The sequence below is a fragment of the Primulina huaijiensis genome, chromosome 16 (genome assembly GCF_012295235.1).
Source record: "Primulina huaijiensis isolate GDHJ02 chromosome 16, ASM1229523v2, whole genome shotgun sequence".
Lineage (NCBI taxonomy): Eukaryota > Viridiplantae > Streptophyta > Magnoliopsida > Lamiales > Gesneriaceae > Primulina > Primulina huaijiensis.
Window position 1 is genome coordinate 11583021 of NC_133321.1, and position 15801 is coordinate 11598821.

At 34.9% G+C, this 15801-nt stretch overlaps 1 protein-coding gene across 4 annotated transcripts; it reads left to right on the plus strand.

The window, feature by feature from the left end:
* Window positions 1–216: 216 nt before the first annotated feature.
* On the plus strand, window positions 217–4867 carry LOC140962162 (uncharacterized). 4 transcript variants are annotated; one of them, XM_073421043.1, is made up of 7 exons: window positions 217–363; window positions 1359–1472; window positions 1539–1668; window positions 1861–1919; window positions 1994–3655; window positions 3887–4031; window positions 4126–4867. In XM_073421043.1, the coding sequence occupies exons 2-7, from the start codon at window positions 1470–1472 to the stop codon at window positions 4794–4796; spliced, it is 2670 nt and encodes an 889-aa protein (XP_073277144.1). In that variant the 5' UTR covers window positions 217–363; window positions 1359–1469; the 3' UTR covers window positions 4797–4867. The 4 variants fall into 4 exon arrangements, with proteins under 4 accessions (XP_073277144.1, XP_073277146.1, XP_073277145.1 ...); XM_073421045.1 differs by having other exon boundaries at window positions 217–393; window positions 1466–1668; XM_073421044.1 differs by having other exon boundaries at window positions 1466–1668.
* The last annotated feature ends 10934 nt before the right edge of the window (window positions 4868–15801 follow it).

The window sequence follows — 15801 nt, forward strand, 5'->3', positions numbered from 1 at the left end:
GCAAATTTTATACATATATATATATATATATACATATATATATATATATAATTCAACCAAATCTACTATTCAAAAACAATTATAAAACGGTAGAAAATGGGCCCACAAATTTCTCTATTCGGAATTTGAAATCACTCCCTCTCGCCAAAGAGACGTTACAAGCTTTTTAACCTTTTCTGCTACACTGCCCATTATTATAGCTCGAAAAATTTTCCACTCCCCTTCATTTATTGCTCCACTGCTCTGTGACCAAAAAGCCTTCCCCCTTCTCCATATCTCTCTATCTACACCTCTCAACTTCCATTTCTGCTCACATGTGTATGTTTTGACGCCGAAAGTTTGCAGCTTTCCGATTGGGGGAAGGTTAGTAGATCTTGTTTTTTGTTTTTTCAGGTGGGTTGTGTGAGTTTTACCGATTTGAGTTTGCTTTATTTTTCTTATGTTTTTTTTATCTGAAAGGGTTCCATTTTCATGGGTTTTGGTGATCTTTTTTACTGTCTCGTGAATTTCATTAGTTTAGGTTGTGTTTTATCATTCGTGGACTCATGGAGTGTTGTTATCCAAATGGGGTCGTTTCTTACTTAGTGATCGTTTGTGTGATTGTGTTGCTTGTACGAGGTTGAACTGTCTAGTGTTTTTGGTGTATTTTGATGTTAAAAAGTGTAACTACTAACTAAGAAATAAAGCAAGTGGAATTCAATCAATGAGATTTTTTTTTTTTGTGTTTTGAGAATAATAATGGAATTTGATTGGTCTGAAAACTTAGTAACAGAGAGTCAATTCTTAAGTGATTATCGAAGCGGGGGACTAAGGGAGTGGAGCACGAGAGCGGCCACTCAGATCAAGAGATTTTTAAGTTTCTTGTATAATGTTCTAGAGATACATATTTCCCAAAATACTCAAATTGTCCTCAAAATTCAACATTTTAATCCATTCGTCGGTCACTGCTACTCTCCCCATTTGTTCTGTGAAGATTCATCAAGGTGGTGAAGGTAGCACTTGACTAACGAGATATGACTTTTGGATCAAAATGATGTTCAGAAGTGAGTTGGTAAAGGCGTTTTTTTTAGTTTTGTGCTTAATTTCTGTGTGCCCTTTTCATCTCACTTTTGGATTAATTTTGTGGTGAACACATTGATTGAGTGAACATTGTAATCTGATTGAGAGCATCAGATTCTGGTTTGGCAGCTAAAACTTACTCACAATGCTCTGATAGTATCTTGCTTGTGCATAAATTATCTGAACGCTCTTACCCCTCTGGCTGGTTTGATTGCATGAGAAATGTGGAAAATATTTTCTTTGTATGTTCTTTGGTTCGATCTAAGGCATATTTGTCCCACCTCTCGATTCCCCTGTAGCTTAAATGATGTCAATGGTGAAGCTTTTAGAAAGCACACCTTCGTGTGATCCACTACTTCACAAAGCCCAGAGTATCTAATTGCCTTCACATTTCATTGAGTTGCAGATGAATGGTAAGAAATGGATTATTGATTGTCTCTACTCATGTCTTTCATTGTAAAGTGAATTGGGTGCTGTAGTTATTTGTGAACATGGGGATTGACAAAAAGAGCTCCAAGGGTGGAAATTATGTTGGTGGCTTCCTCCAGATGTTTGATTGGAATGTAAAATCTCGGAAAAAGTTGTTTTCAAGCCAGTCAGACTTACCAGGTATCATTCAAATTTGTGATCATTGGTTTGTATAATCCTTTTATCTTTTAGCATCCGCCAAAATCATTTTTACTAAAAATACCTTGCTGTGTAGCATTCCCAATCCGGAATTTACTTATGAGAACTTCTTGTATTTGTGAGTATAAGTGGTATGCATCCAAGCTCAAGGTTTTTCTTTTCTCATTAATGTAGAGCAATTCAAACAGAAAAAGAGGTGTGATGGGAATTTGCCAATGACTCAGCTTCAAATGGTAAGAATATTTACAGCAAAAGATTGAATTTTTCCCCCAAAATCCAAAATAAAATATTGTTTTGTGACGTGTAGTTGGACGAGTATGAGGTATCAGCCGGCACAAGTATAAAAGGAGGCAGTGATTATAGTTGTGCATCATCAGTCACTGATGAGGACATTTATGCAACCAAGGCCCCTGGAGTTGTTGCGAGGCTTATGGGATTGGATTCCATGCCAAAATCCAGCATACCCGAGCCTTATTCAACTCCACTTTTCGATTCTCATTCTGTTCGAGGTTCTTATTACAGCACTAAAAATCTTGGATCTGCTCAAGATCCTTTGCAAGGAGGAGGGGTATGGGGTCAGAATATTATGGAGCCAAAGCAGAAGATTATACACAGACCAATCGAAAAGTTCCAAACTGAAATCTTGCCTCCTAAATCAGCTAAATCAATTCCAATTACACATCACAAACTTCTCTCTCCTATCAAAAGCGTGAACTTTATCTCACTGAAAGATGCTGCTCAGATAATGGAAGCAGCTGCAAGAATTATTGAACCTGGACCTCAGGCTAGTACAAAATCTAAGCTTCCCTTAGTAGGCTCTTCTTCGGGTCCCTTAAGGATAAGGGACTTGAAAGAGAAGGCACAAGCCACCCAAAAAACTTCAAATCCTTTTGAACGCTCTCATGATTCAAGTGAATGTTGTACCAAGAAGAATCTCAGGGGACAGTTGTTGAACAAAAGCTGGGATGGATTAATGGACATTGAAGAATCAAATTCCCTAGGGAAAAATAGAGGAAAGTCCATTTCACTCGCACTACAGGCAAAGGCCAATGTTCAGAAAAGAGAAGGCCTTAACTTAAATGGCAGCAGAAGTGTGGCTGTAAAAGAAGCAAGTGAATTGAACCAGTCTATAACTCAGAGTGCACTTAAGAAACCAACCACACACATCTCTTCAAGTGTGCTTCGCCAGAACAATCAGAAGCAAAATTGCTTAGTTGATAAAGGAAAATCCCCGTTAAAGTCAGTTGGGAAAGTGATCACCGTAGATTCTACCTCCTCAAGCCATAGGGATCCTAAAAACCTTAGTGGCACCTCTAAAGTTAGTTCCAGAAAGTGGGGCTCAGAGTTTAAAGATGATAAAGGAGAAGTGTTTGGTTCTAGATATGAAAGAGTTACTCGTAAGAAACGATCTATTGATGGGAATTATCAGCCTGAAAGAAATCAGGCTTCTCAGAGCATGAGAACACATAAAAATGGGAAAACGAATCAATCTAGTGCTATCATAGATGAGCAAAGTAGATGGGATCGAGATAGTAGAGGTAATGGAACGGATATCGTATCTTTCACATTCACTTCTCCAATGACACGATCAGGCCCTGGCCCGTCCATGGACATTGGGGAGAACCATAAGATCTTCACATCAGATTCTCGAAGTAAGAAGGCTCTGCTGAGCTCAGAAGGTATGAGTTCTTCAAAATTTTCTTTCGGGGGACATAATCTCAAAGGAAGTGATGTGTTAAGTGCTCTTTTGGAACAAAAGTTAAAAGAGTTGACCCATGCAGTAGAGTTTTCTGATCTGAAAGCAAGGGATGTTGTACATGATTCCATGCCTTCTCCAAATACTGAACCTACTGTGCTACAAGAAGACATTAAAGCTGGAATGCACACAGATAATCTATTTAGTGGAGAGGGCTCTAACCTTTTTCCGGCAGATTCCCAGAAGTTCATGACAACTGGACAGAAGTACCAGGTAGTTATGGATCTTGTAAATAGTTTATTAATAGCATCATATTTTCTCAAGAATGTATTCTCTTGTTCCATTAGGTGAAAAGATGCTCTGTCAAATGTTCAAAACATTCCTTGTCTATTTTAATTCTTCAAATTTCGATAAATAATTTCAAAAGATGATGATAGAGAGTTTGTTTAGAATTATCTATAATATGTTTTGATCTAATCAAGTGATTTTGATGGCTTTCTCCAGGAGGGAACACGAGAAGAAACCATCGACCATTGCAACTCCACATTGTGTCGGCTTCCAAGTCCAGTTTCAGTTCTTGAGCATCACTCTTTTGTTGAAAGTTGCAATTCTTCAGATACTGCCAGTACTAATTTCAGTGCTGCCGCCTGTAAGATAAATTCTTCTACTGTTTATGACACTATCACATTTCGAAAGTCAATATAATTAGCCTTTACAAACTGAGCTTCTATGACTAATCCCAGGTAAGAAGAATAGCTCGTCAATTTATGCACATGGAATAACTGGTACATATACTCTGGGGACTCTCCTTACAATTGAAGGAGATGCCGAGCTGTCAGACTCAGCTTCTTCAACAACTGCTAAAACTCTAGCAAAGAGTCAAGAAACTACCTTCACCGTGGCTGATTGTGAAAAGCCAATGAAATGGGAATTAGTATATATTAAGGACATAATATGTAATCTAGAACAAAGTTTTACAGATTATGCATTGGGCAGAGCTCGTATGATTATAAACCCTCATCTATTTGATCAAATGGAGAGACAAAAAAAGTTCTTGAATGGACCTGGTGGACCCATTCCCGAAACAAACCGTAGAGTTTTGTTCCACTGTGTGAGTGAATGCTTGGAACTGAAATGCAGGCAGTATACAGTTGGAGGAAGCAAACAATGGATAAAGGGACTGTCTTGGGTTAGAAGAAAGGAGAGATTAGCTGAAGAAATCTATGACGAAATTTCAGGCTGGATTGCCATTGGAGATTCTTTGGTTGATGAGCTTGTAGACAAAGACATGAGCAGCAAACATGGAAGATGGCTCGACTTCGAAACCGAAGCGTTTGAGCTAGGGACACAGATTCAGTCTAGGATTCTAAATTCTTTGATGGATGAAGTAGTTGCTGATATCTTGGTATTGTGATGGCTTTAATGAACTCATAAGTCGATGTCTTCGTTTCGGAAAAGTTCTACAATGATACAGATTCTCTTTGATGCTCCTTTTGTAGTTTTTTTTCTCCTTTTTACCATATGATGGGGGAGTTTATCAAATGGTGAATCTTATATGGTATAGGGCAATAAAAGGTCATAATCCTGCTCTCTCTAGTGCAGAAACTAAGAGAACTTATGCTTCATAGGTTTCTTCTCTTGTAGAAGAGATTCAAGCAAAAACATTTGTAGAGGCCCGTATTTCGTAATTAAAAATTTGCTGAAAAATTTAAAATTTTTTCTTTAAATAAATAAAATGCCTCATAAAATATACTGATAAAAAGATCCACTGTTTAAAGTAGCAGCGGAAGTAAATAATGTTTTAAGGATAGCAACTTAAAATAATTCTACCAAAATAAAAACGGAGTTTGGAATAAAAATAGTAAGTGCTGATGTAGAACCCGTAAATCAGACTACGTATAAGCCATGCATAATTCCTAATATTTAAATTAAAATGATTTTTATTGCATGAGTATTTATATTCTTTTCTTTAAATTTAATTATTTTATGCAGTAGTTTACTTGTTACCTTTTCAGTTAAATAAGTGAGGCCGGACTGAAGTTGGAGTATGAAGATAAAATTTAATATTAAGAAAATATTCCTAGAAGTTATTTAAGATAAAGAATAATTTATTCTAATGAAAAAGAATGTTTAAGGATTTATTTAATTAACTTGAAATAAGTACTAAATAAATTCTTTTAGGTTCAATAATTAATTTAAAAGCCTAAATTAAAATATGTGACCAATTGAGATAAGTAATCTAGACTTATTTTAATTAAGAAATTTCAACTTAACATGTTAGCAATTAAATTTAAAGATTTAGCCTCGCATGCAAGATAATATTATACCATAATTAATTTATTAATTCACTAAAATATCTAATGAGTAGATAAAACTCTAAAGAATTAAAATACAATATTTAAGCAATATTTTCCCTCCTTGATTAAGCAAAAATTCGGCCATTCACCATTAGAAGATTTAAAAAGTTGTCAACTCATTTCCTTTTATTCTTTTCTTATCCATTCTTGGTAGATAATCCCTTCATTTTAATCACCAATAATTATTGAATTAGGCAATATTTCCCCTTCATATTTTTTTTTTTAAAAAAAATCGGCCACTCCTTGTTGAATTTTAAAAAAAAAATATTTGGCAACTCTCCATTTTTAATTCATTTCCTTATTTTTTTTCTTGGGAGATAATTCTCTCACCTTTTAATCTTCAATAATTAATAATTAAGGAATTTTTTTCCCTTATCTCTCACTCCCTCAATCAAATCTTTTCCCTTATCTCTCAAACAACTAGGATAGCAAGATTCATTTTACCATTCAAATTTCCATTTATCTTGTAGACTTCCCTTCATTTCTTCTAGCCTTCTCTCCCTCTCCATTATTTCGAAATTTCAGTCTCCTTCAGCACTGAAAAATCGTGAGAGGCTACGGTAATAATAAGAAAAGAAAACAAGAAAGAAAACAAGAGAAGCAACTCCGTCTCCTCCGCGCCGCGTCGTCGTTTCGTTTGTTTTTCTTTCAAAACAAACCAAGGCATGTCTATATTCTTCTTTCACTCTTCAATCAAGCCATATTAATATTTTGAAACATCATACTCTTGATTTTGTTTAAGCAAAAACCGAAATACACAAAGAATTTCAGAAAAGAAGAACATGCAGAATTCGGCCCTCCCCTTGTGCTCTCACGGTTGAACTTGTTTGTGTCGTTTCAGGTGGTTGGCTCGTGTCCGGGCTCCCAAGGCTGCACCTAGACACGTACTAGGGTGTGTCAAGACCATTTTGGTCCATTAGTTCAAGCCTCATGCATGCTGGAATTGAGAAAATACAGCAACTCTTCCATGGAGTCATTTTGAGTCTCGAAATTTAAGTTGCTGTCAAGAGGGTGATGTTTCTGATCTTGCTGCCCTAGGGGCTATAGCCATGGTTATAAAATCTCCTTATTATGTCTAAGACGTGACCAAGTCAGCCTTTCAAGGCTTGGTCCATAGTTGCATCAAATTTTAAAACAAAAACAAGAACAACCCTTCGGCCCCTTCATTTTTCTGCATGTATAGTTTCGGCTTTGTGGTGTTGGTGTGGATCTTGGTTGGCTTCTTAGCCCTTAGCCACGGTTCATACCATACCCCTTGATGTCTAGATCATGCCATGGTCAATCAAATGGCCACTGGAAAGGTCCATGATAGCAAACGAAGCAAATCTCCCCACACGCGCAGATTTGGCTCTCGGATGCAAGTGTCGAGTAGTCTAGGGTGTTGTTTGGATTGTAGCTGGCCTAGGGCCCTTAGCCATGGTTCAAACCATACCTTAGGATGTTAGTAAGAGGCTCTGGTTTGTGGTTCAAGCCCCAATTGCCATTAGCCTCGCAAACGACGCAAGGAAACGCTAACACAGCTGCTGTATTTTCTGGACAGCAAGTGTGCTTCGGTTCAGAGGTGTATTCCGAGTTCTTGGTTGGCTTTTAGCCTATGGACTTGGACTGGACAGTACCTCATTGTGTCAGGAAGGTCATGTTTTTGGCAGTTTGTGATTTGGTTAAGTTTAGAGGTCGTACGAGAATTTACGGTGCAACGTGCCAAAGTGACTCTCGAAAAAGCGTTTCATGTTTTGGCCTCCATTCCACAAAATTTCGAGTATTGTAATTTCAGTAGCATTATTCCATCATTTTAGGTGTATTTTAATCATGACTACATGATGGTTTGGTGTTGGTTCGGGTTGGCACGGAGTCATGATTAAATACTAAGTCATTGGGCGTAATTGTCTCGTTCTTGAGTTCTATTACATAGTTTAGTCAAATAAATCATTTGCATATTTTTCTTGTTACATCTAAATTGCAGCGAGCCTGGGAACGATCCAACCCCTTTGGTAAAATTAATACAGGATATTTAATTACATTATTTAATTATATTACGTGCATAAAAATAGAAAATATTCATTTTGAGATTTATGCGATATTGTTTGTGGTCACTTTACTATCATGGGATTATTACTTCACCCGGTTGTCAGTTACCGGTCAGTTCAGTTCAGTTCAGTTCAGGGGCCGCTTGCGTATAACATAATCTCAACAGAAAATTATTACACGTTATTTTATGACAGGGCTCTACGGAGCAAACATTTCACTTTCTACTTTAAGTTCAGTTCAGTTCAGTTATGCACGTAATATTAATTATTCATGATACGATTTCAGTTCAGTGATGCACGCATTACAATAAATCATGACATGATATTTTCCTTCGCATGCGATTTTATTATTATCACTTGTTATTTACGATATATGCATGCTGAGTCTTTAGACTCACTAGACTTGATTGTTGTAGGTACTGATGATATCGAGACCGATGGCGGGAACCAGTGAGCTAGCTTGGGTCGGCAGTAGTGGAATCCGAGGACCTCATCTTTAGCATTTACTATTTTTAGGCTCAAACATTTTTCTTGTTGTTGGATTATTTTAAATTATTAGTTTGCAAACAAACATTTACTTCCGCTGCTATTTTGAACATCAAATTTATTTTATCAATTTATTTATGAAGGAGGCATTTTAATTAATGAAAAAGAAAATTTTTAAATTTTTCCGCAAATTTTCAAGCACGAATTTAGAGGCCTCTACAGCTGAAAATGAGGTACTCGGGTTCCTACTACTGCCGACCCATAATGGCTCAACGGTCCCCGCCCTCGGTCTCGACCTCATCAGTACCTACAACAATCAAGTCTAGTGAGTCTAAAGACTCAGCATGCATATATCGTAAATAACAAGTACATATATCATAAAATTCCATGCCATGTAAAGATATCATGTCGTAAAATGTAACGTGGAAATATCGTGTCATAAAGCGTATCATGAAAATCGTGTCATGAATAATTATAAATACGTGCATAACTGAACTGAAAATCGTAAGTGAAATGTTTGTTTCGTAGAGCCCTGTCACGAAATAGCATGTAATAATTTTCTGTTGAGATTATGTTCTACGCAAGTGGCCCATGAACTGAACTGAATCACCTGATCAGACTAAACCACAATATACTGGGCGGTAGAGATCATCACAGCCCTTGGACTGGATATCCGTACCAATAAATGAACATGAACCGGTTAGTGACCACCGGGTGAGGTAATAATCTGATGATAAGCTGCAATCCCATGATAGTGAGGTGGCCACAAGCAATATCGCATAAATCTCACAAATGAATATTTTATATTTTTATGCACGTAATAATATAATTAAATAACATAATTAAACATCATGTATTAATTTACCAAATGGGTTGGATCGTTCCCAGGCTCGCTACGCCTTAATTCTAACATGAAAAATATGCAAATGATTTAATTTAACCAAAACTTCGTAATTGAACCCAAAAACAAGACAATTACGCTCAACGACTTAGTATTTAACCATGACTCCATGTCAACCCGAACCAACACCGAACCATCATTTAGTCATGATTAAATTACACCTAAAATGATGAAATAATGCTCCTAAAGTTGTACAAGTCGAAATTTTGGTGAATGGAGGCCAAAACATGAAACGCTCTTTCGAGAGTCACTTTGGCACATTGCACCGTAAATTCTCGTACGACCTCTAAATTTAACCAAATCACAAACGGCCAAAAACATGACCTTCCTAACTCAATAAGGTACTGTCCAGTCCAAAGTCATAGGCTAAAAGCCAACCAAGAACTCAAAACACACCTCTGAACCGCAGGTACAGTTGCTGTCAAAAAAATACAGCAGCTGTTGGTGCGTTTCCTTGGGTCGTTTTCGGGACTATTGGCCATTGGGGCTTGAACCACCATCCGGAGTCTCTTACCAACATCCCAAGGTGTGGTTTGAACCATGGCTAAGGGCCCTAGGCCAGCCACAATTCGAACAACACCAGCAACCACTCGAAGCTCCCACCCGATAACGCATATGCACGCGTGGGGTGTCTCGCTTGTTCTTGCTGTCACGGACCATTCATGTGGTCATTTGATTGACCATGGCATGATCTAGACATCAAGAGGTATGGTGTGAACCATGGCTAAGGGCCAAGATCCACACCAACACCATAAAGCCGAAATTACACGTGCAGGAAATGAAGGAGATCGAAGGGGCTGTTCTTATTTTATTTGAAAACCGATGCAACCATGGACCAAGCCTTGAAAGGTCATCTTGGTCATGTCCTAGAAATGATAAGGAAGGGTTCAAACCATGGTTACAGGCCCGAAAGCCAACCAAGATTCGAACCTCACCTTAAACAACAAAAACTGAAATTTCGAGACTCAAACTCGCAACTATGGAGAGTTGCTGTCAAGCATTGATTCCTGAGTGCATGGGGCTGAAACCAACGAACCAACATGATCCTAACCCACCCTAGTACGTTCCTAGATGCAGCCTTGAGCGCCTGGAACCGAGCCAAACCCTGAAACAACAAAGGCAATCCAACCCGTGAAGCACAAGTGAGAGCCGAAAAATCTGCACTACGTTTTTCGAAAATGTCTTGACAAAATTTCGGTTTTTGCTTCATGATTTATGCACATATGATGTTTTAAATAATAATATGACTTGATTGAAGAGAAAATAATGGTATAAACATGCCTTAAATTTTCGTTTGAAAAGAAAACAAACTAGACGACGAGACGGCGCGGCGGAGACGGAGTTGCTTTGCTTTCTTGTTTTCCCTCTTGTTTTTCTCTCAAGAACTCACGATTTTCTCTTGCTGAAGGGCACTGAAATTTCGAGAAAGGGGAAGTGGAAGGGAAGGCTAGGAAAATAAATGGGAGGTTGCAAGATAAAAGGGAGAAAATAATCTTGCTATCTTTTTAGTTTGAGAGATAAGGAATGATATAACATATCAAAGGATTTGAGGTTGATTTTCTAGGGGTGAGGGCCGATTTTATTATTCAAAACAAGGGATTAAATTGCTTAATTGTTAATTAGTGGTGAATGAAATTTAGGGAATTATCTATCAAGAAAGAGGGTAAGGAAAGATATCAAAAGAAATGAGTTGTCAAATCATTTAAATCCTACAAAGGGGTGACCGAAAATCTTCTAAATAATTATAGGTAGAAAAATTGCTTAATTAATAGTTATTGAGGATTTAAAGTTGAAGGAATTATCTATGCCAAAAAAAGATAAGGGAATGAATTAAAATTGTGAGTTGTCAAATAAAATTTTAAATCTTCTAATGGTGGCCGAAATTATGCTATTAAATGGAGGGAAATATTGCTTAAATATTGTATTTTAAATCTTTAAAGTTTTATCTACCCATTAAGTATTTTAGTGAATTAAATAATTAATTTAGGATAGTGATTATCTTGCATGCATGGCTAATTTTTAAATTAAATTTACTACCTTGTTAAGTTATAATTTCTTAAATAAAATAAGACTAGATTAACTTATCTCAATTGGTCACATATTTTAATTTAGGCTTTTAATTAAATTATTGGACATAAAAGAATTCATTTACTACTTATCTCTAGTTAATTAAATAGATTCTTAAACATTCTTTTATATTAGAATAACTTATCCTTTATCACAAATAAATTCTAGGAATATTTTCTTATCATTAAATTTTATCTTAAAACTCCAACTCCAGTCCGGCCTCACTATTTAACTGAAAAGATAAAACTAACTTATGCGATTAAAATGAATAATCATGGCTAAACAACTTTAAAATGCCTTAAATAATAAAGAAATCATTTTTAATTTAAAATACTAGAAATTATGCATGGCTTATACGTAGTCTGATTTAACGGGTTCTACAACATTTGTCCAAAAATACTGGTATCCACAAATTAAAAAGTTTGGGTTTTTTTAGAGTTTTATTGCATTTCGGCCCCCTGTTTATAAAAAAATAAACATTGTTTAACCGGTTTATTTATTTTTAAAAAAAAAACAAGAAAATATAAAATCTGATTCAGAATGGTCTTGATTCTGCCAACCATATTCTGAAAAAACGGGGCACAATTTGCAATAATTCTGGTTCGAGAAAGGACCTAGAATCATCAGTTGTCTCATATTAGCTAAGTTGTATATAAGAAAAATTGAACAATCCTCGTTTGTTTTAGCTTTTAAAATTGAGTTAGGTGTGTTGGACTGTCCTATAAGCCACCCGATTATTTCTTGTAAACTTCACGATCCAGATGTTCATTCCTGAGTGTGAGAGTGATGTGCGTTATTTGTCCCACATCGGTTCAATAAAATCCCTGAAAGTTACATATATGAACTTGGACAATCATCTTCTATGAGCTAGCGCTTGGGATTGAGTTGGGTATCAGTTTCAATTTTAACCAAAAAAAGAAAAAAAAATATATGCAAATTACAGGATGAACTCCGATTAAAAAAGTGAGCAAAAATGAAAAAATAAATGTAAGCTTCATTACTAAAAATGTAAAATATAAATTACTTGATCAAAAATATAATTTTTCAAATTTATTTTAGGCATGAAACTTATATTTTTTTTGGGGAAAATGAAACATGGTTGAAGTTCTATTTTTTTAAAATTATTTACAATTATAAGTATAAAAAAGGAATATATAGGTTTCACTTTCTTACTACACGTAATTAGTATTTAACAGTATAATTGTGTTTTTTTTTTAACTATTTAAAATTTATCTAACATATTTTTCATTTTCTATAACTTTTTGAAATTCGGTCACTTTTTAATTTCGCAATAAGTAATAAATAATATCAGTACAACTCAAAGCTCGATCTCTTCACACAAAATATAATACGGATTATTATATTTGGCACACGATATAAAATATGATTATATTATAAATAGTATTATCTATTATTGATGAAAAACTAGAAAAATATCTCAAGAAATTTATGAAGATAAAAGGATCGGCTTAAAAACGGTGAATCTCAAAAGAGTAAAATAAATTAAATAATAATATTGCAACCATGCAACTATAATGGAAAAATACGAGCCAAAAAATTAAAATAATATTTTATTATATATAATACAAAAGCATCTTATACTGATTGTATGAAGTTATGGCATAAAAAAATTATTTTAAACTTTTAAAAAAACTACTCCATTTTTTATTTTTTTAAGAACATATCGATACTGGTCTGACTGTCAATAACTAGAAATAAAGATAAAGAATTCAAAATTAAGAATAACTAAAAAAAAGTTGATAATAAGTAGCTAAAAATAATGAAATATCACTTTGAAACTAGGCAAAAACTTGTGTGAGACGGTCTCACGGGTCGTATTTTGTGAGACAGATATCTTATTTGGGTCATCCATGAAAAAGTATTACTTTTTATGCTAAGAGTATTACTTTTTATGCTAAATATCGGTAGGGTTGACCCATCTCACTGATAAAGATTCGTGAGACCGTCTCACAAGAAACCTACTCTAATATAAACATTACCTTAATTAAACCCAACTCTTATGTATATTTTTTTATTATTAATGGACATATATTATTCATCTTATTTGAAGTACAAAAATTTCATATAATCTATATTGTAAATCTTCAACATGTGCATTTTACTTTTATACTTGCAATTTAGGTACGTCTTGCAAGCACACATAAAAAGTAAAAATGTATCTATATGAAAACACTTTCATTTAACTTTGTTTGCGTGGCTCTCTAAGGTTATGATTATGATTGGTATATTGAAATAAAATAAAGTAGGAAGGTAATCAAATTTGAGGGAAATAACAATGAGACAAAACCAAACTGCCAGATTTAATGACTTGAGTTGTTAAAGCAGCACAGATTGATCATTGATGATCCGATATGATCCTGATAAGCGTGTACTTAAACTAGCAGCTAAAAATCGAAAGATTAAGTGAGGTCGAGATATTTGAAATATGCTGTCTTTTATTAACAAGAGTTTCTCAAAATATATCAACATAATATTTAGTAGTATCAATTTTGATTATTAAGTCGTTACCTCATGTATATATATACATATATATGTATGGGCCCTGCGGTGATATAAACGTGGGAGCATCTCCAGCTCATAGTTAGGAAGAAAATCATTTTGCTCACAATTTTGAATCTACCTGAAACATGCACCAGTTAGATCATATAGTCGAAACATGACACGAGGATTGCAATAATATAAGTGAATTGAATTTTTAAGAAAGTGATGTTGGCACTTTAAATTTCATAACCACAACAAGATCTTTAAACATTCATGTCAAATTATCATAAATAAATACTATAAAACATACCGGAATCCATGATAGATAATTTGTCTTGGATGAAGTCTTCCACAACCAAATCTCTATTAAATTCTTCAATGGGTCAACAAGTTTGTCACTTGTGATTCCTATTAGAATTTCTTAATCCTCTCTTGAACGGGGAAAGAAGAATAACTACATGTATATATATAGATTTGGTTTGGGGACTACAACCATTCAATGTGTTCCTTCAATGTGGGGCACCTTTTCATTAGAATCCCATCAATCCTAATATTATATGATTTCTACACATTAAATTCCATAATTTAAATATATAATTTAGTAGACTTTATAAATCATTTATTAGACTCAAAATTAATTAGATAGTATATATATAACATAATTGTTATTTAAATATGTAAGCCCATTGTAGAAAATAATATTTCTAACAAGTGATAGAAACACTTATAATTAGAAGTTACAAAATATAGAAAAATCACTTTGAAATATAAAAATATACCATGAAAATGAGGGACATAGCATGGCATGAAATACTTTCCATTTACATACTAAAGACTGTATTCTCTTGGTCCATTAGTTAGAGACTAGGAATGACCTCCCTTCGTCCTCGTCATGTATATGTCGCAACCACTTAAAGAAATTTCCGGGATACACAAAGTTTGGAAGCTGATTATTCTACCTCGATGTGTTTGTGGGAGCCATGATGACTGCAATCGCTTCGCGTAATATGACCTATTTGTTAGAAATTATTCTCAAAAATCATGTTTTACACGTATATAAACATGATATATAATATGCGGAAGCGGATCGAGAATTACCTCCGGCCATTGAAAATTTTTGATTTCTCTGAATTCCCTATGGTTGAAGCCTTCTAAGCACTTCACGTTCTCCGTAGATGGTTTATATTTCTTATGAGATGTGTGTGCTTAGGGACCTCAATCGTCTCTATTTATAAGCATTTTTCATACCATCGATGAATGTATCGGGAGCCGAGATTCAGAAGGAGAATCGTGTACGCATCTAAATTTTCTTGGTCGTCGCCAATATCAATTTGTACACGCTTCTTCTTTAACATGTGTCACGTTTTTCTTACATTCTCCCACTTGACACATATATCTCTTTTACCATAGGAGAAAACAAAATACATGAATCATGGCAATAGTTCCTCTACAAACGAGTATTATCTTCCATGTATCACAATGCATTATGTATCTCAAACTGTATAACTTAATGAATAAACCTTATGTTTATTCGAGGTCCAACTTTATTGATATTTCTCAAATCAATGAATGTGTACACAACAAATATGAGAAAATATCACATCATAGTTTCATTAAATTTGTTCTTACAACAAAATTACATAAAGGAACCAAGTCTCATTCTTTCTGTATGATCCTTAAATTTCAATGGTGGCATGCCCTTAGTTAAAGGATCCGCAATCATCAATTCAGTGCTAATGTGCTCGATAAGTAACTTCTTATCTTTAACACGTTCTCGTATGGCTAAATATTTAATGTCGATGTGCTTGCTTCGACTACCACTTTTGTTATTTTTAGCCATAAAAACAGCAGCTGAATTGTCACAATATATTCTTAATGGCCTAGATATAGAATCCATAATTCTAAGCCCTGAAATGAAACTCTTCAACCATACACCATGTGAGGTTGCCTCAAAACAAGATACGAACTCAGCTTCCATAGTGGAAGTAGCAGTTAATGTCTGCTTTGCACTTCTCAAAGATACAGCTCCACCAGCTAGCATAAAAATATATCCTGAAGTGGATTTTCTTGAATCAATGC

Excerpts from the sequence above, each read along its gene's own strand:
- LOC140962162 (XM_073421043.1), top strand. Across the intron at positions 1,920-1,993 it reads CAATGACTCAGCTTCAAATG|TTGGACGAGTATGAGGTATC; the intron begins GTAAGAATATTT and ends TGTGACGTGTAG. Across the intron at positions 4,032-4,125 it reads TAATTTCAGTGCTGCCGCCT|GTAAGAAGAATAGCTCGTCA; the intron begins GTAAGATAAATT and ends GACTAATCCCAG.